This window comes from Ambystoma mexicanum, chromosome 3q (assembly GCF_040938575.1).
Source record: "Ambystoma mexicanum isolate Mex_15411 chromosome 3q, UKY_AmexF1_1, whole genome shotgun sequence".
NCBI lineage: Eukaryota > Metazoa > Chordata > Amphibia > Caudata > Ambystomatidae > Ambystoma > Ambystoma mexicanum.
Genome location: NC_090926.1, coordinates 56,033,202 through 56,054,085, shown reverse-complemented (window position 1 = coordinate 56,054,085; position 20,884 = coordinate 56,033,202). Strand labels below are relative to the sequence as shown.

The 20,884-nt window shown below is 44.2% G+C and overlaps 1 protein-coding gene across 1 annotated transcript in view; it reads left to right on the top strand.

Annotated features, from left to right (window-relative positions):
- Positions 1–20,884, top strand: part of EIF3L (eukaryotic translation initiation factor 3 subunit L) — a 277,699-nt gene that overhangs the window by 242,153 nt on the left and 14,662 nt on the right. Inside the window, exons 11-14 of the mRNA XM_069653069.1 lie at positions 15,996–16,129; positions 16,377–16,550; positions 17,680–17,869; positions 18,056–18,136. Of these exons, the coding sequence (XP_069509170.1) occupies positions 15,996–16,129; positions 16,377–16,550; positions 17,680–17,869; positions 18,056–18,136 (579 nt within the window). The remainder of the gene's footprint in view (positions 1–15,995; positions 16,130–16,376; positions 16,551–17,679; positions 17,870–18,055; positions 18,137–20,884) is intronic.

Here is a 20,884-nt window from a genome sequence, read left to right as displayed (position 1 = left end):
CACAATTGAAAGTGTCAGAAAAGAGGATATTGAAATAACAATTATCCAATCAGAAAAACCAGGCGAAGAGGAAGCTGGGTGTGATACCGAAGAACACATAAAGGCGGAAAGGGCAAGGTGGAACTGGTTAGCTGAAACATTAAATTGTAATGCAGAAAGTTAATGCCAGAAAGGAACAAGGGACGAAGTTCTAACACTGGGTTCATGGAACACGAGCAGATTCTTTCATTTATACAACACACAACCAAAATAACTTAGACCTGGACATAGTTTTTCTACAAGAGACATGGGTGTACACCGAACTCAGTGCGGGAAACTATGATTTAGACCACAATCCAGCGATAAAACCACGCCAAGGTAGACCAAAGGCGGGATTATTAACATTAATAAAAACGGAGAAATTAAAGCTAATTTCCTCTATAAACCCTTCCCCTTATGTCCAGGTGTCACAGATCACTATAAAATTCAATGGTGATAAACCACCTAGCAACCCGTATATAATTAACATCTACTGGCAGCACAAAGGTTCGGATTAATCTGATTTCTTTGACATTATATGTGAAATAATTGACCAAATTAATGAGGAAAAAACGCTGCAATCATTTTATGTTGCGACTTGAACATGGACTGCCTTTTAAACGATCAAACTGCCAAGAACAAACTAGCAAGGCAAAAAAACGACTACCAAATAAAGACTGCCTGGACAGAGGAGATTGAAACACGGAATATGTTACTGAACGGAAATTTGTCAGGAGATATCCCGGCAAACTATACTTGGGAGAGAAGCAATAGTAGATCAATTTTGGATGACTTTTATGCCTCAGCGACTATATTGAGTGCAGTGACTTCATTAAATGTAACATTGATGAAGCAAAGTGACCACAAATTGATTACGGTGGCCTTAAAGATGGCCCAAATGGAGATCCTGGACAGATGGAAAAACCGAATAAAAATCGGCCCAGGGAGAAATAAGGACTGTCTGTATGAAACAAAAATAAAATGACAAACTCAGTCGCAAACTCAAGAACTTACTCGATTTATGAGTAGATTGAGTATGATGCCTTGCTTGAGAAGCACATTGAACATCAAAGTGCAAATAAAAACCAACATTTAAACATCAGCACATCTATGATGTGAAAATGGCTCCAAAAAAACAAACGAGCTATGTAAAAAGATCAGAGCTTTAAAGAAAAACAAAAATGTCGCGTTCGGGATGAAATTAAAAAAAGCAAGAAATCCTACACAGCCTGGCTAGCCTCTCCTAAACACGAAATCTGGCAACAAGATGGTGAAAAAGTGCTGAGCTTGCTAACTTCAATGGAAGTGAGCAGATTCTGGGCTATAATAAACATGGAAGCAACCCAAAGAGCGCTCCTTGCAAGCTCTGTTACTGAACAAAAGTGAATAGACCATTTCACTGAACTCTTCAAAAAACAGATAGAAACACCAGAAGAGAAAGTTGAATTGGATGAGTGGCCCGGCCCCTCAATATCACCAAAGAGGACATTCTGAAAAACATCAAAATACTGAGAACCTGGGCCGGACGGCCTTACGAACACACTACTAGAACACCACCCAGAGGTTTTGGCGTACTTTTGCTACAACCTCTTCATGAACATTCAATCGGAGATGAGTACGAAAGTCCTGGAAGTCAGCCGTGGTTGTGCCGGTGTTTAAAAAAGGACATTGAGCTTAACCAAAACATGTTAGACCTATCGCACTGCTCGACGTTTTTGGAAAGGTATTTGCTACCCAGCTACTCACAGCTTGGAACGAACAGTTCGACATTCGGCAAACCGGCTTTGTCAAAGGGGTTGGTTGCTCTTTAAATTTACTGGGGTTGCATGCACAGGAGACCTGGGTGGACACTCTCCCGGCACCTTTGGCGCCAGGCTCATGAACAAAAGTAAACAAGAACATCCATTTAACACCAAAAAGCTTTTATTATGGACATAGCACTTCAGATGCATTAACCTTGAACATTCCATCCATTAAGCAGGATGCATTAACCTTGAACATTCCATCCATTAAGCAGCCCCAACTGCTTTCTTGGGTGTGGCTGCTAATGGATTTCCTTTGCACGTGCTCACTCTCTAGGAGTGTTGGGGTGTGGCTGGTAAGCCGGCCTTAATGGGCGTGCCCACGATCTCGGCTATATAAGCTGCCCCAATCCTCAAGACAAATGTTTTGCGTTATTCTGCACTTGCAAGCAGCGTAATGCTCACAGTCGCCTGAGATCAGACTTGCCTTTGAAGATCCTGCTTCCTGGACATCCTGCTTCCTGCCAGCATACTTACCAACTGGGGGGAAGCTGTTCTTACCTGTACATCTCTTCGGCGAACCAAGTATTCATCTTTACACTTTCTGGAATGCCAAAATCTTCATCTTGGCACCACAGCGCAACACGCTCCATCGTTGACAGCAGCGCCTGCAAGGAAAAAACAGAAGCAAGGTTAGACATCAAAAAAAGTCAGTTTAAGGTTGCGCTTCGCCATACTTCACGCTTTTCCTTAAACCATCGCTTACCTGCTGTCGAACATTGCGGTAGAATCCATCTTCCATCCGACCGCGTCTCACCGCTGCATTGAGGCCGCATTTCCATCTAAGGGAAGAAAACAGAAAAGAGACATTGCGGGCATAAATAGGAGCAACATATAAAGACATTAAACAAAATAAACAGCATCACAAGAGCTCAAGAAAGACTTACCAATCATAAGGAGAAGCATAGTCGCAGCTGGACTGGACTAATCCTTATCAGGGATCAGTGAAGGAACTACATCCCATTCGACTCGCCCCTGCCAGAAGTAGCAGGACGGAGAGCTTATCTTCCATAGTTCACAGGTGAGCTTTATGGGCCGGCATATGCTCACAAACTGTACTTTGTGTTGGGTTCGAGAGTTACAACAATCAGATTGACGCACTCACACTCATCTCCACGTAGGAGCAGTATCACCACGTACCACCGCTCACCGCTTTTCTACTGAGGGAGAGGCCTGAAGGGGGCGATTCAATTTCAGGGAGGGCTGCAACCGTGCCCCAACACCTTCGCAGAGACCAGGTGAGCGTAACGTCAATCTGCTAAAGATGGAAGCGATTAAGAACAGGACAAAAGTGTACATGGCGTTCGTAGACTTGCCATACGCCTTTTGACCGCGTGGACTGTGAGTTGCTCTGGGCAAAGATGATTGAAATGAATTGCCCGTCCCACTTGTTAAAGGCAATACATGAACTGTATTCCGAAACGATCATTAAAATCCGGCTGAATGATGTAGGTACCCTATCTGCTCCAATAAAAACTGGAGGGTGGTGTAAAGCAGGGTTGCCCATTAGGCGCAATCTTATTCAACCTATTAACAGCTGATGCAAGAAACAACCTGAGTGGAGTCAGATCCTTTCCTCGTAAGATAAATGGCCAAGGATTGGGACATATGACGTACGCTGACGATATGGTAATACTTTTACTCTCACCGCCGCCGGAGTTGCTAAATACAACTTTTTCATCCCTCACAGCCAAGTGCACTCCAAAGCCCGCTGCGTACCAAACATTATCACTTCTGTTTTAGTGACTAACATTCTACGTGCCATCTGAAATCCTTTACCTCGCTTAGCATTGCTACACAAACTCTGGGTCGCCTGCAAGTGATCTCACACACCTTATTGCCATAAATCACCTGTGCCCATTGTACGACTACTCATTGCATCTCATTGTAGCCAGGAAAGTAATTTAGAAACTTCGCATTTTACACCGTTATATGTCCTATGTGCAATCTTTAGTTTTCATGCCTCTGATTGTATCGCTCCAACGTGCTGTATAGATGTCATGCCAGTTGTACTCATGATATCGGTCTGTTTATGACCATTTGAATGCTGAACCGTATTTTCTTGCACCCTTGGACACGTATATTTGTACCCTAAATTGAACAAGTCCTTTTGAATTGTGCTGCTATGCTATACTTTGATATTGGCCTACTGCTGAAACTAGCTTATTGTGCTGCGACGCACATTTGAATTGTGCTGTTATTCCATGTTTAGATATTGGCCTACTGCTTAAACTAGCTTATTGTGCTGCCACGCACATTTGAATTGTGCTGTTATTCCATGTTTAGATATTGGCCTACTGCTTAAACTAGCTTATTGTGCTGCCATGCACATTTGAATCGTGCTTTTATTCCACCTGCTAAGCCAACTTAACTAACCTACAGTGTCTGCACATATGTACTGTGTATACTTATCTGATCAAACCTACTGTGCAGCTGTGCCCATCTGAGTTAGCCCATGGGGCCCTTATGACCATTTGAACCAGCCCACTGCCGTCCTTGTGCCTATTTTGAATTCTCTATTGTGTGCCGCTCGAAGGGCCCTACGACGAGCTTACCATCTGCCAAACATGCACACCATTACTCATAGCCTATGCGCAACCAGTTTACTCTTCATAATCAGCCTCCTTGTAGCCGTACAAGCCTTACCCAATCCAACTATGTCGGTAAATAACCCTCCTTTCATCAGCCAACCTGACCATCTAACCACCTTAAGAATTTACGGAAGCAATCCTTGCACTGTAATCGACAGAAACCTTAGACTCAGAGCCATACTGACTAAACTACATGAACTACTCATAATTACCCCCAACAAACAAGAAAACCAACCTCATGTCTAATAAAAAATCTAACACTACCAAACATGCCACTATCTTGCCTCTTCTGCACGCCAGTTCTAAGCAGCAGTCTGGTCATATACCAAACAAATATAGTTGAGTGCATACCACCAGCTCTTAGCCATGCCACAGCCTTATTGGGGAGACACCCAAGAAGCCCTCAAACGCCAGATCCCTGGTTGCCCACGCAACAGATAGCTCCAACCTGATGCCAGCAGACAACTTGGATTTCCTTGCTATAACTGAATTCTGGTTACATGACGCTGCAGGACCATTGCTATTGTTATCCATCCCAGACGGCTACACAATAATGAGACAGGACAGAGATGAAACCCGAGGTGGTGGCATCGCCATAATATCAAGATCAAACCTCTCTGAGAACAACCCCTCCACTAATGTTACAATCCTACTAAGTCCTTAGTTAAAATCCCCCCTAATCAACTCCCAGACCCTTAACATCCACTTAATCTACAGACCACCTGGTCCACTTGGGACATATGAGGAGGACATCATACCCTTCTTTCCAACGACCTTAAAACAGCCACCCAACTACTTCTACTTGGTGACTTCAATCTAGGTTTCAATGACCCAGTAGACAAAAACACTACTACTATAGCCAATATCTTATCAGAATTAGGCCTCTCCCAAAAAATCAACCAACCCAACCATAATAAGGGGAGAACCCTAGACTGGGTGGCTGATCATAACTGCTCTGCCACCATCACTTCTATCTCTCCGCAACTGTGAACAGACCATTTCCTTGTGTCTTTCACAATACCCACAACTAGACCACTCCTGATGGTCTCACCTACCGTCCCACCTTGCCTAACAAGGAATAAAAAGAATATTACAGTGGATAAAGTGATCCCTGATATTCTCCCCACTCTCAACTCTGTGGCTGACAACCTAGACACTGTTCCACGAGTATAACAAAATTATGCTTACAACTCTCGATAAAATTGCTCCACTCAAACTCAAACCCAGCAAACCTAAATCTCATCTAAACAAGTGGTTCACCCCCCAGTTAAAGAAGCTACGACTCCTCAAAAGGAAATGTGAAACCACCTGGAGGCTACTCCCATCAGACAACGACAAAACCAAGTTAGCTAAAATCTCCTCACAATATAAAAATGATCTGCCTGGCTAAATGTAACTTGTACAACAAAGGTATTTCCAACGCTAATTCCAGTATGAGGGAATTATTCACCATACTAAAAGAGCTAGAGTCCCCTATTCCCGCACCAGATATTTGTACCAAAAATAAAACATGGTGCTCTGACATTCAACAGGAATTATCCAATAAAGGAACCACCCTCTAGAACAAAATAGCCCTGAAAAAAGCTTCCCTCAGTAGGCCACAACAATCGCACAACCTCATACCTCCGACTAGTGATATACTATCTGACCATCCCTCCAGATTCCACTTTACCAAAACAACTATACTCGAGGTAGAAAAAGTTATTCTTTCACTTAAACCGTCCAACTGCCAAGGTGACCTTTGCCCGGCTCAGATTATAAAAGATGCCCCAAGAGATCTTACCCCTTTTATCTCTAAATTGATCAATGCCTCCTTTTCAACTGGCACCATTCCCACCAACCTGAAGCAATCTTGGGTACTCCCACTGCTAAAGAAACAAACACTAGACCCTCTCATCCCCACTTACTATCGTCCCATCACAACGGTACGATTTTTGGTCAAGATACTTGACAAGGTCGCCTACACCCAGATCCAAAAATAACGAACTCCACAAGCTCCTGGGAGCAAGACAATCTGGATTCTGTCCCCGTCATGGGAAACTCAAGTTGATGAGCTAAGAGACGAAGGTAAAACAGCTCTCCTCCTACTGTTAGACCTCTCGGCTGCATTTGACCTGGTGGATCACAAGGTCTTATGCGGCCACCTGGACTCAGCAGCCCACTTTTCTACAGAGGCTATCGGATGGATAGAATCATTTTTGAGTGATAGGGGCAGGGTCAAGACCCTCATGGTTCTATCACGTGTGGTGTCCCCCAGGGTTCCTGTGTCTCCCCGACACTATACAATATATTCACCAAGCCACTGTTTGACGATCTGGACCTTCTGGGTATCACCTACACTAATTATGCAGAAGATACTCTGATTCTCCCAATTTCCGGGGATTACAACAAGGATTTGGCACTGGTGAATAGAGTGTATCTCATCATCCAGGCATGGATGGCCACCCACGGTCTATGCCTGAATGATGAGATTGAGCTCATCATCCTGGGCACCCACCTCAACCTCAAGAAATTAGGCCAGAAATATTCTTCATTTTCCATTGATGGGAAGTAAAAACCCTTGGTTTCTATCTTGACTCCACCCTCTCCTTTGATAAACAAGTGAGAGACTCTACCACTGCCTACACGTGCAAGCTCATTAGGACTGGCAAACCCTTCCTATCGAACGACAGCTGCATGATCTTGCCCAGAGCTCGAATACCCTCTAGGCTTGATTACTGTAACACTCTTTACATTGGCGCAAACAAAGACATTATCCAAAGGATACAAATCCTCCAAAATAATGCATTAAGATCCCCTTTAAGGATTAATAGGCGAGTACATATCTCTGACTAGACGCCAAAACTGGCTTTCGACTCACAACACAATCCCTCTAAAAAACAGCATCCCTGACCCATAAAGCATTACATAATGCTGCCCCTTGCTATCTTGCAGATAGATTACACAGAAGAATATCCGTCAGACCCATGAGAACCAACCACGCCAATTGCCTCACTGTACCAAGATCCAGACTCACCAGGAACTCCTGCGAGAAGATCAACCCTACCTGAACTTTAGAGAAAATTACACTAACCTCCTCAAATCCATTGACCCTTGGGATTGATTTCTGCACGTTATACTTAGGATGTTTAAATATATTGTACTACCCATTTACTGTGTTTATGTACCCTACTTGTTTACAATCTGTACATATGTATTACCCTGACCTTACCCTGTAACTCTGTAAGCTTTGCACTGTCTTGCTGCTGCACCCTGATACCCTTGGGTCTGGTGCGCATTAGAAATAAACAAACTAGGTCAAACACCAATCGGGTTACAAAGAAAATTGACAGCGCTGAAAGGTTACACAGACAAAATGCTTGGTGATAAACTCCAACAAGACCGAGATTTTGGTGCTACAAAGTCTTAGGGGTTTAAAAAAAAAAATGACACAAAACTACAAATGGACAATTGGAGGCACACCTATTGCGTGTGTGAATCAAGTGCAATATCTAGGTGCAACTATGCGAACATAAACGATGGACCGATGGTACTGAAAATAAAGAGGAAATGTAAGATGCTGGGAGCACAAGGACTGGCAATAAATTGAAAGTATGGAAAATTCAGCCTAAAGCCAGTAGTAGAATTTTACAGAGCGAAGGTAATCCCAGCTCGGATATTTGGCGTAGAAACAATGCTAGGATGTTCATTTAATACTTGGGCATGGTGTGAGAACTTCTTCTGGTCAAAGACTCTTCAACTCGCTACAGGAGCCCCGGTTGTTTGTCTGCGCTATGAGTTGGGTTTACTTTCAATTAATGCCAGAGTACAGTGGAACACCCTAATACTGTACAGAACATTTTTGGGGGCTGATAAGCTACCCGAATTAAAAATTCTAAACATTGCAGATAAAACACCAACAGACTTTGTATTTACTCAAAGGTAAACTGTGAAAATCTGCTCAGACAACTGGAAACAGATGCTGAGACTGTCCTGCAAAATCCAAATAAAGTAAAGAAGAAATTATGGGAACTCGACTGGTGCAAAAATTCAGACCAGAGGATGAGCTACAGGCATATGAAAGACGATTTGCCGGAAGCAGGAGCACCTAACAAGCTCCAGAAATATCTGGAGAAATTTCCCTGCACCATTGGAAGGAAAACCTTCATTATGTTTCGCCTAAACCTGTTTCGCACAAAAGAAGTTCTAAACTTCTGGAAGAACACGGACTGAAATGATAAGTTGTCGTTTTTGTGCAAAAGAGGAAGAAACTTTAAAACATCTGGTCCTGAATTGCCCAAATTTACAGCAACTACGAACAATTCACCTGTAAAAAGTGAACATTATAAAGCCACGCCAAAACATGGAGGACGTGTGGAGTTTAATGCACAAAGGATCAAATAAACAATTGCTGTTTGCCATAACTGCATATTTTAGAGAATTGGCGAAAAAAATTGTTGATAAAGGCACTGTAGTCTGATGCGGTACGATAAAGTATCTAATGACTAAGTCATAAGAGAGGAAAAGAATGATGAATAGTTAAGAACTGACTTTTCTTTGGTCCCACCTGATATTTGAACAGTCTATTCAAATGTTTTCGCCTTGCTGAGGATTCTGTTCACTTATCCTCTTTTCCTTTTAAAAGTTTGTAATGAAGTAATAACCTGAGTTTTGGCGGGCATTAGTCATGGTTTGTGGAAAAAGCCAGGTTTTTAGGGCTTTACGGAAGACCATGTAGTCTTGGGTTTTTCGAATATGAGGGAGTGAGTTCCACAGAGTTGGAGCTAGGGATGAGTAGGCGGTCCCTCCAGTCCTGGTTGAATTGTAAGTTGGAATCACTAGTAAGAGGGAAATGCTTGACCTTAGGGTGCGTGATGGGTGGTAGGGTTAAATCTTCTCTTGTAGGTAAGCTTGGCCGGTTTTATGCACTGCTCGGTGGGTAATGCATAGAATTTTGAAAGTGGCTCTTCGTCCAACAGACAACCAGAGAAGGGTGCGGAGAGCGGGGAGATGTGATCCATGTGTCCTAGTGCAAGAAGGATTCCGCAGGCAGCACTTTGGGCTCTTTGGAGTTTAAGTTGGTATTCCGAGGTACCCAATATATAAGGAGCTGGCATTGTCCAGTCTTGGTTATATGAGGGATCAGAAGGAGGTGGTTTCTTGTCATCCATTGGTCAATGTTTCTGAGGCAGGTTTCAAGGTCGGGTTGTAGGTTGAGGCTTGTTTTGGTAATTCTCAGAATAATTTGGTTATCGTCAGCATAGTTGTGGCAGGTGAGGTTATGCGCGAGGATGATCCCTGGTAGCATGGTCAGATAGAGGTTGAAGAGGAGAGCAGAGAGACGGGCACTTTGTGGTACTCCGGTGCGCGCGGTTGAGAGAAGTGATTTGTTTCCTGTTGATGAATTAGGCAATCCATTTGATTGTCAAGCCTCCGATTCCATGGGAGTGTAGTCGGTCAAGGAGGATAGAATGGTTAATTGTGTCAAAGGCGGCTGACAAATCAAGGAGAATCAGTGCTGCACAGCCCTCCAAGTCTGCAGAGACCTTGAGATCATTCCAGATCGAGATCAGAGTGGTTTCTGTTCCATGGCGCGGCCTGAAGCCTGACTGAGCGGGGTCAAGTAGGTTGTTGGATTCTACAAAGTGGGTGCTCTGAGAGTATACAGCCCGGTCAATGAGTTTCGCCTAGAATCGGGTGTTGGAATTCGCCTATAGTTCTTAGTCTCAAGGGGGTCAAGGGATGCCTTTTTCAGAAGTGGTTTAACATGCACTATTTTAAAGGCCTCGGGGAAAGATACCAGAGGTGAGGGAGTTATTTATTATGGACTTTGCTTGTTCTCCTGCACATGTGGAGGAGAATATTTTCTTTCAGAAGAAAGCCCGGACAGGGGTCAAGCGGTGATCCGGAGGGTCTGCTGCCAGATAGTAGATTAAGGAACTCGTCACTCAATGGGGTTGAATGAGTCGAAAAATTGGATTATGGCGGTCGGAACAGTGGAGTTGGGAGGAGCGGGTGTTGGGCAGGGGATGAGTGTAGAAAGTTTGGTATTAAGGGTGGTTCTCCTGTCTAGAGCTGTGTTGTAGAAATGAAGGGAGAGGGTGTTGAGGGCGTGGTCAGGGTAGACTTGCAGGAGGGTTTCACAAATGCAGAGATGATCCTGTGGACCTCTTTGCCGCTGTTGTGACAATTGATTTGTTTATTTAGTATGCCTTTTTGGCCTTTCGAATCTCAGATTTGTAATTGCGGTGGTGGTGAGCGACTATAGATCTGCTGAGAGGGGTTTTTTGATGGCCATTTGCATTCAAGAGTTGTTTTTGCTTTTGGGGGCGTGAACCATTTGGTAGACGGTCCTTTGCGAGAGGCTGCCGGGTGTGAGGGGGTGAGAGGAAGTAGTGATTAATTGAGCCTGAGACAAAGGATTTCGATAGTTAATGGTCGGTCTGAGGTCGGTGGTGCTGGGAGACTGTGCAGCAGGGCTTCAGCTAGATCAGGGAGTACCTTGACTTTGTTCCTTGACTTTGTTCCAGCATTTGTGATCGTGTGTAGGCAGCAACGGTCTTGGGCGGAGTGAGGACAGAGGGATTGCAGAGTGGTCTGTCCAGATGAGCGGTTTGGGACTAGATATAGAGACGAGGTCATCAGAGCTGAAGATTGCATCAAGGGTATGACCTCCAGAGTGTGTTGGACCTGTGGGGGTGTTATGCAAGATTTGGAGAAGTACCCTTTGGGTCCACTACAACAACCTTCACCTCCTGGCAATAGGAACCCAACCTTTGGTGTACGTCTGTACTACACATGTTGGTAGCGGGATTGAGCAGCCAGGCTTATCTCAAGAGGGGTCAATGTGAGCAGTACGGTAGTTACACAGAGATTCACAATGACAAGTATTCAAATAAACACTTGCACACAAGGGTTCTTGATTAAACAATTAATGTATTTAACAGTCAGTTTGAATAAGCCTTCAGAAGGGGCAATGTAATAGTAACATACAAATATACTCCAAAATACTCTAGTTTCTCCAAGTCGGCACAGACACTTCCTAAACCTTCAGGTAATTTAAATAGCAAGGACACTGTGGACATTAATATATCACTGTAGCATTTAGAGCAATACTTGGAAGCATGTCAAAGAAAAGGGTTATAGATTAAAACGAGAGAGCGCACACACATTCTGAAGCAGGTAAGTACTTTTGAACCCCCAATGCAAAGTAAATTAACCCCTTCCTGGAACGAAAGTAAAACACAATGTCGGAGGACAGAAGTTATTCAGGGAGCCAGGCCAGCCAATGTCAATTGGGCAAAAGTCTAGGTGAGCTGAAGCACTTCTTGTAAGTGAATAAAAGTCTTGCACAATGTTTTAGAAACCTTTGTAGAAAATAGTAGAATCAATCTAGGGTGACAAGCTGGTTAGGCTTGTGAAGTAAAGAAGCTATGAGTAACTCTACAGAAGCAACCAAGACAAGTCTCAACGGAGTTCAAGTAAGGCTACCACAAGAAGAGCTAAGTACTCTTAGACTGTACAGTACCTTTTGATTAAAAGAAATGGTTCCAGCTGGCTTCTGTTCCTGTGTGGCTCTCCTGATCCTGTTGTTCCTGAGCTTCAGTCGTGGGGACAAGAGGGGGACATCTGGGGTCCAGCACTGTTATGCAAGATTCTATGCAGTACCCTTTGGGTGCTCTACAACAACCCTGACCTCCTGGCAATAGGAACCCAACCTTTTGGTATGTCTGTACTACACAGGTTGGTAGCATGTTGAGCAGCCAGGCTTATCTCAAGAGGGCTCAATGTGATCTGTAGGGGAGTTAGACAGAGATTCACAGTGACAAGTATTCAAAAACTCTTACACAAGGTGTCTTGATTAAAGAATTAATTTATTCATCAGTCAGTAAGAGTAAGCCTTCTTCAGAAGGGGGCAATAGAATAGCAAAACACAAATACACTCCAAAAATACACATTCTTAATATTTCTAAATCCGTAAGTACCCTTTTGGGATGGCACACACACACTTACTACACCCTCAGGTTACTTTAGTAACTAGGACACTGTGGACATTAATATACCACTTTTTGAACTTAGGATCAGCCTTGGGAGTATGTCAAAGAAAAAGATTAGAACAAAACAAGGGCTCACACAAACATTCTGAAGCAGGTAAGTACTTTTGGTAACCCCCAATGCAAAGTTAGTTAACCCCTTCCTGGAAGGAAGACCAAACATAATGTCAGAGGGAAGAAGAGTCCTACAGGGCGCCAGGCTAGGCCAAAGTCAATTGGGCAAAAGTCTGGGTGAGCTGAAGCACGTCTTACAGGTAAGTAAGTCTTGCACAGTGTTTTAGAAGTCTTTGTAGAAAAGAAGAAATCGATGCAGGGCAACAAGCTGATTAAGCTTGTGAGGTAAAGAAGCTGATAGCAACTCTACAGAGCAACCAAGACGAGTCTCAGCAGAGGGCATGTAAGGTTACAACAAGAGGTAAGTTCTCTTAGACTGTACAGTACCTTTGGTTAGATGAAAGGGGCTTTGGCTGGCTTCTGTTCCTGTGCAGCTCTGGAGATCCCATGTTCCTGGGCCTCTGTTGTGGGGACAAGAGGGAGGATGTCTGGAGGACCCCTGCACTACAACAGGACATTCAGCGGCAGAAAAGGTCCAACTTCTATTCGGTGGCACTTCACGGTTTCAGCTACTCGCGCCTAAGCAAATAGCAACACTGCGGACTCTTGGCTGTCGAGGTGGGCTTTCCTTGCATCTGGGGTCCAGCACTCTGAAGTGGCTCAGGCTCGGTCAGTCCTGATACACTGAACCTACATAAACAAGTGAATGCCACAGCCTCGCCTACTGCCTATACGGGTAAACTGATTAGGGCATGCAAATCCCTGCTCTCTAAGGAGAGTTACATCACTCGCTAGAGCATTAATATTGTCCAAGTTGGACTATTGCAATGGACTCTACCTGGGAGCAAGTAACTCTGTTCCAACAAGTTACAAATCTTGCAAAATAACGCTTTTAGGTCTGCGTTGAGCATCTCAAGGAGAGTTCATATATCTGAAACCAGAAGACAGTATAAATGGCTTTCAATTAAGGATAAGATCCAACTCAAAACTATGGCCCTTAAGCATACATCCTTGAACCATGCAGCCCTGTTGTACTGAACGAAAAAGTTCAGCCTCCGTTCATCCATCAGAATCACTAGGTCTTCCAACACCAAGGGCTTGTTAGTCCCCAGGTACAAACTTCAAAAGTCAGGAGGAACAAGTGTCCCAGTCACGGCGGCACAGCTATGGAACTCGCTCCCTCTCCTTGAAAATGACCAAATCATTCTCTAACTTCAGAAGTAACTTCATGAAATGGTTAACTGAGAAGGACTAACTGTAAAAAGACTGCTGTATCTTCCCACTGTCCAGTTACTTTCTGCATATGATCCCTGCCGTGTACTGCCAATTGTGAACTTAAGACTGCACTCGGCTTGTATTTTAACCTGTTATTACCATTTGATTGTATACACTGTAATACTGTATTCTATGAGAACTGCATACCTGTAACACTTGTAACTTTCCAATGCGCGCAGATACCTACGGGTCAAGGTGCACTATAGAAATAAATAAACCAAACAAGCAGAACCAAGACAGCCTCGGTTAAGTCTGATGTTTCATTCTCAAACCTTGCTTGTATCATGTCCTTAATTATAACAGGATCACCCAGTGAGCCCAGCTTATTTTGTATAAGCCCCAGAAGGATTGTATGAGTATTGAACTCTGCTATGATGTCTTCGTACAAAGAGGTGCAAGATGAAATCACCTTATTAAGGGTAATTAGGGCAGATTGACCATTCGCATCATTTCCCGTATGTTCGTTCGTCTGGAGAACAGGCAGGCCATGGAAGCATAGGAAGTACTTGAATCTGATGCAAGTGGCCCTTCTTTCTCATCTGAATGAAAGGAGGGATTCTGGGTGGGATTTCAAAGCAGCAGTCTAGAGAGGACTCCCAACAAAGGATTCTTCGTGCTCCAATGCAGATCTGTGGATATGGCGCCTTTTCAGAGACACCAGTGAAGAAATGCTCTCGTCTGATCAATTTGCCTCGCTTGCTCAGTCCTGCACTTTGGCGAGTGGACTTTGAGGAGTGGAATCTTGCTTCTGGCGGTCCAGCAGGAGTCCACCAAAGTTTCATACAGATTTGTTTCTTCAGAAGATGATGCAAAGTAGGATGGTCACAGGTTTCAGGGTTTTGGCATTTTGCAGTCCAAGAAGGTCTTGGCACGTCATGGGATGGTTTAAATTGCAGGTTGTCTTGTGACAAACTGTGGCCACCAGTCCATGGGAGGAAGTAGTCTTCTTTGGAGCTTCCCTGTCGACGGGTGTCTCTGGTCGTCCTCATCTCGTCTGTTCCAGTGGTCGAATTGTCTTCCGCCCCCTGGATCCAAGCCATTTATCCAACAACCCAGCCATCATGCTGCATTCAAACTTTGGGGGGTGGCTGTCCTTTCAAGACAGCCAGCTTCCCTGATGGAACTCATTCTGGGCAGGCATGCCCCGGGACCAAGGGCTGCAGAGTTTCAGACCCTAGTTTTCTGTCTTCAGACTCTCTGGAGCCTTGGTGGGATTGAGGGATTCCTGCTCAATACAAAAGTCAAACCAGGACCTCCCCACCCAGGACGGCAGAAGGATCAAGAAAGAACAAGCACACAAATGGCAAAAATAAAAAGCCAGACTCTGTTTTGGGTCAATGGTGACCCTTCTGTGTATTACCAGGGCTGTGAACACAGCCTGCAGGTATACATAACACAAATGTCAGAACACGTCCACTGCCACCAGCCATTCAGGTATGCTTGTCACTAACAGAAATGTTACCGGAGCAGCGAGAAAGGAGGATACCATATAACACCTCAGTATTCCACATAAGGTGGGATGTGCTGATCTCACAATAGAACATGTAGGAAGGACACAAAGGATCCCTTTTCCCTTTTGTAACATGTGTTCCCACACGGTAAATAAAAGAAAATACAAAGGGAAACCCATGGGGCTCTCGGTAGCACCGCACAAAATGTGCTGTGTGCTACAAAAGTAAATTAGATGCCTTACAAAACATGGAGGAAAACGGGACTCCACAAAATAAAGTACAAAAGTAATAAACAAGGTTCCCATAAACCGAGTAAAAGAATGAGTGGGAAAAGGTGTCCAACTCACTCAGGAGACAGACCAAAATATCCACAAGTCTAGCAAAAAAGGGCTGGTGTCATAGATTTGGCATAGAAATGAAAAATCTACTTAACAATGTGCATCTGTCTTAACCCTTCGATTTCTGATAAACCATTTTAGCAGAAATATAATGAAGGTTTATATTTTTCAGTATGGTGTATTTTCTAGAGAATTGTACCTCCTATGTACGCTTACTACCTGCACCTGAGAGTTAAACATTGTTGCTCTGCTACATGACTTACTTTTAAGACCCGCTTGGCTTTGCTTTTTCACTGGGTGTGTTCGCCCCACCCTCTTTAGGGCTGGCCGTTGTACAGCCTTCCCCCAGAGGTTATTTCTTACTCTGCCTTCTTTACTTCATTCTTTCCCTCCCTTGAAGCCCCTCATCTTTTCTCCACTCTTCTTTCTCCAGATTAACAAGCAAAGTGAGCAGATGCATGCCCTTCTGGCCATCGCACTGACTATGTACCCCATGCGCATTGATGAGAGCATTCATACCCAGCTCCGGGAAAAGTATGGCGACAAGATGATACGCATGCAGAAAGGGTGAGTGAGTGGCAGGTGTGAAGAGGGCAGAAGGCAAAGATGGGCCCTAGCTTTTGCACCAGAAATAAAACCCTAAAATGTTTCCCCATTGCATAAAGAATTGGACATGGGTGGCTGTTGCTGGGTAGAATAGCAACTATTATATAACCATTACATACCCACCCCCTGCTGACCCAACTTGTGCCAGTGTAATGCTTATGAGTAAGCTGGGAAAAACAAAATGTTTCTTACTGTGTTCTCTTTCCAGTGATGCTCAGATTTTTGAGGAACTCTTCAGCTATTCCTGCCCCAAGTTCCTGTCACCTGTTGTTCCAAACTATGATAATGTGCACCCGAACTACCACAAAGAGCCCTACATGCAGCAACTAAAGGTTTTCACAGATGAGGTACAGCAGCAGGCCCAGCTCTCCACCATCCGCAGGTGAGTGCTGTTGTGAGTGTGAGTGTGAGTGTGGGTGTGGAGAGGGATAAGAATCCATCAATCATGTTGGTTGTGCCAAGATTTCCCCATCGTTTTCTGTCTGTGCCGTGAACCCTGTACAGCTTTCCTTTGATTAACACTTCTATCATACGGTACCTTATTCCCCATGCTTATTAGATCATGACTAACGTGAGAGACTTTCTGTTTTCTGTTTCATTGGTGTGTTCACCTGCCACACTATTTTATGGTCTCAATCTGTTATCTTGGTAGGATGTTTGGTGTTGTTGGCTACCCTGAAGCCAGTCTCCTTGCCACAGTCTCTGGCTTTTGTTTTGTTGTGGTTGTTCTCTCCTAAATGTGGAGAGATGAGGGTTGGCACCACTTGTTTTGTCTAAATGTGTTGAATTTTGTTTCAAATTCTTATGGTACTGTATTGGAGCATACCACTAAGGCCTAGGCACCTAGGTGTGAGCATTCCAAAAAAGAGAACTCGGAAAACTTCCTTATTCGTGGTTGGCTCATGTTGTGCTCTTCAAAAAGAAGCTACACATGTTTCCTATGGTTGTTATTTGTTATTTGCAAAAACCTTTCAAAAAAGACTTTCCATCACATTTGTAAAACAATAGTTCCAGTTATTTATTATTTTCAAAAGCAGTGTGCATATCTAGATAATTGTCTTAATAATTGATGTTCCTGAATCTCATTTTGTGAAAATCACTGCTTATATTCACTATATATCACAGGTTTAGTTTTTGGGTGAATGTCGCTTAGCCCTGAAGACGGAAATATTTAGGAAATGCATCGGCTCCCACTGCCAAGACAATTATCTGGATATGCACACTGCTTTTGAAAATAATAAATATCGAACTATTTTTTACAAATGTGATAGTCTTTTTTGAAACGTTTTTGCAAATAACAGCCAATAATAAATGTGTCGCTTCTTTTTGAAGAGCACACCATGAGCTAACCACGAATTAGAAAGTTTTCCTAGTTACATTTTTTTTTTTTTTTTTTTTTTTTGGGCTTTCTCTTCTAACCTGACTCTCCAGTTTCCTTTTGCTGTTTTTAGTTTTATCCTATCTGTATCCCATTGCCTTCTAACTTACTGACTTGCTTTGTCTCTTTGCAGCTTCCTGAAGCTATACACTACTATGCCAGTGGCGAAGCTGGCAGGGTTCTTGGACCTGACAGAGCAGGAGTTCCGTATCCAGCTACTTGTCTTCAAGCACAAGATGAAGAACCTGGTGTGGACCAGCGGGGTGTCTGCTCTGGATGGAGAGTTTCAGTCTGCCTCAGAGGTGGACTTTTATATTGATAAGGTAACCTCAGCCATTCATGTGCTGCTGCAGAGCATATATACCATTACCATAGAGTTGTCAAGACCTGGCAGTATTTTGTCCTAACGGAGCCCGCCAGTAGTGAGTTTAGTGTTACTCTTGCAGTGATACCTGCTTGCTCAGAGTAGGAAGTCTGCTAAAGTATCTTTTTTTTTCTTCTCCTGGCAGGACATGATTCACATCGCAGACACAAAGGTTGCTCGGCGCTACGGAGATTTCTTCATTCGACAAATACACAAGTTTGAAGAGGTGAGGAGAGACTGAGGTTTGGAGCAGGACTCGACACATTGCTAGGGGTAGCAGTGGATGTGGCTTGTTCAAGACTGTCAAGTTATCAAAGTCTGATAGCCATAGTGCTTGGGTGTTGTCCAAAGTATGTAACTGAAGCATTAAAATGCTGTACAAGGAGTAAAGCAAAAAATAAAGTACAATCTTAATTGTGCCCCTAGCCCGAGGCAGGCTTAAGTGTGTTTTGCTAATTGGAGGGTTCATCTGGGGGGGTGGGGTGAGGGGCTGAGGGGAGCTGTGAGGGGGCGGGGTGGTCAACGACCCTCTCCATGCCTCAGATTCTTACCTAAACTCTGCTGGAGGACTGCTGTGAAGATGGCCTACTGCATCCAGGTTATCGGGTTGGCTATGTTAGCTTAACCCAGTCTTCTTAGTCCTTTCATCAGGTTTCTTCAAAGGCTGCTGAAATCACAAGAGATAGTATTCGTCCTCCCCAGGTCATTTTGCTGAATGGACTGGCTGTCCCATGTTGGCACCGTTTCTGGGCAGATGGTCTGCCTACCTCAAATCCTTTTAGACCAAGTGCCTCAAAGTGGGGGAGTCTCCTTGGACTGGATGAGTGGTGGGCGACCATTACTATGTCATCGCCATCCTGTGCCGCCTCAGTTATGGAGATTTTCTTATTGCAAATCTTACCCTCACTGTCCTGAGCCACCCAGCACTACGGCTGGACTCACTGGGATTCTTTTTTGACTTGGCATAAGGTTCCAGTGAGGGGGAGACTTCTACCCTTAGTTTTGGCTCCATGCTTTCCTCTGGCAACAGCCCCCACGACCTATGTGGTTTGCTGCCTGGGATCCCTGTTGTAATGTTCATTTGGGTTCACTGGTGAGTCCCTACCTAGACCCATGCAAAAAAAGGTGATGGCTGGAAGATTTGGGATTAATCCTAACCTCTGGCATTACTCTGGGCAGCCCTCCAGACTAAGGGGTTGCTTGTGTGCAGAGGGGACCTGGCCTAGCAGTTGGGGCTGAGCTTCTACCATTGGTGGTGTTAGGCAGAATTGCAGGCAGTACCCTCTGGGACCACTACACACAATTAGGACTACAGGTGTTAGCCAAACCAACCTTTGGTATAAGTGTACCACACAGTTTTTGGTAGCGAGCTGAGCAGCCAGGCTTATCTCAAAAGTAAATCTGAACAGTACTTGTAGTTACACAGAGGACTTTCAATCACAGTGGTTCAAGTAGACACTTGTACTCAAGGCTTCTTGGTAAAAACACTCAGTAATTTATTACACAATCATTTTGGAAACATTTCACTAGAAGTAGGCAACCTAATAATATAAACCGATACACTTCAATATAAAATTCTAAGGTTTGGAGCTAGTTTGAGCTCCCCTGAAATAGGAGCCAAATGGCTGTTCAATTACTTATAAAGGAGCAAAAGGCACAAGTTAAGTAAAATGGATCATATATACTTTTTAGACAGTGCAAATAGTTTCGGTTCACCAGAAGAGTTCAGTTCAAGTCAATGGGCTAGTGTTCTGGATAGGAAAGAGCATTTCTGGTATCAAACGGTAAAAGTCTTTGCGAAAGTTCTTAGAAGTAGTTAAGGCGACAAAGAATAGCATGTCGGGTCACAGGCTGATTAGGCCTGCAAGTTGGGAAAGTTTCAAAACGTTCACCGCGAGAGTGGCGTTCTCTCAATCGGGTTGGCACAGTACCTTTATATGAAGAAACAAATGCTGCTGAAGTCGTGGTTCCTGGCAGGTCCTGCAGATCTTGCTGTTCCTGAGCCTCAGTCGGGTGGACAAGAGGGAGGATGTCGGGGGACTCCTGCACTGCACGGTATCGTTGAAGAAAGCAAACAAGATAGTCACTTCAGGTCCAGTAGCTGTAGATTCAAGAACACAAACTGGTGTCCCTCTCCCTGGTTAATCCTAACCAGCCTTGAGAATGGTATCCTGGTGTCTTATGAGTTGATTGGTCCCACCAACTCAAAGGAAGAAACCGTCCTTGAAGGAGCTTCTCTGTCGAATGGAGTTTGGCCATTCGGACCTGCAGCAGGGCTTCACCGGGCAAACCAATGGTCCAGGAGTTGCAGTAGCCGTCCTCTTCCAGCTCGTCTTTGGTTCTTTCGTTCCAGTGGTCGACTCTGCTTTCTAGTCCAAGAGACTAGCCAATTATGCCGAAGTGCATTTGGGTTTCCTAGGAGACTAACACAGGGAGTTTTGGGCACCTCCGACACTTCCTGCCCACCCCAGACACTCAGACGCCAGAGGCGGTCTTCAGTCCTGAAGCCGCCAAAGGCGCACAAAGGGACCAAACCTAGTTTGGCGCGCAGAGACAAACACTAGAAGGACCTTTCCAAAAAGGAACAGTGAAAAAAAAGACTCTTTACACAAAGGGGCTTAAGGTGCCATCTTGAAATACATGGCTCCTGTGATTTTTAGCTACTGGTGTTCGCGGTTGGGGAAAAAGCATGCTAGTTCGTTGTAAAACCACTGCCACCAGCCTTATCAATAGGAAAGGGTAGTATTTGACTGCTACATGAGTATTTGGACACGGGATACTATGTAACCCCTCCAGCACTCCATTGTAAGATAGGGTGTGCTGGGTCTAGGAATTTGGAAAGACTAGTAGTCAATTTCACTTTACATTCTCTGGGAAACAGTAGTTTATCCCAGAGAAGGTATTTAAACCTTTGGGAAGTCTAAAAGACATCCGTGTGTCACTGCACTGAGGGTGCTGTGTGACACACATGAAA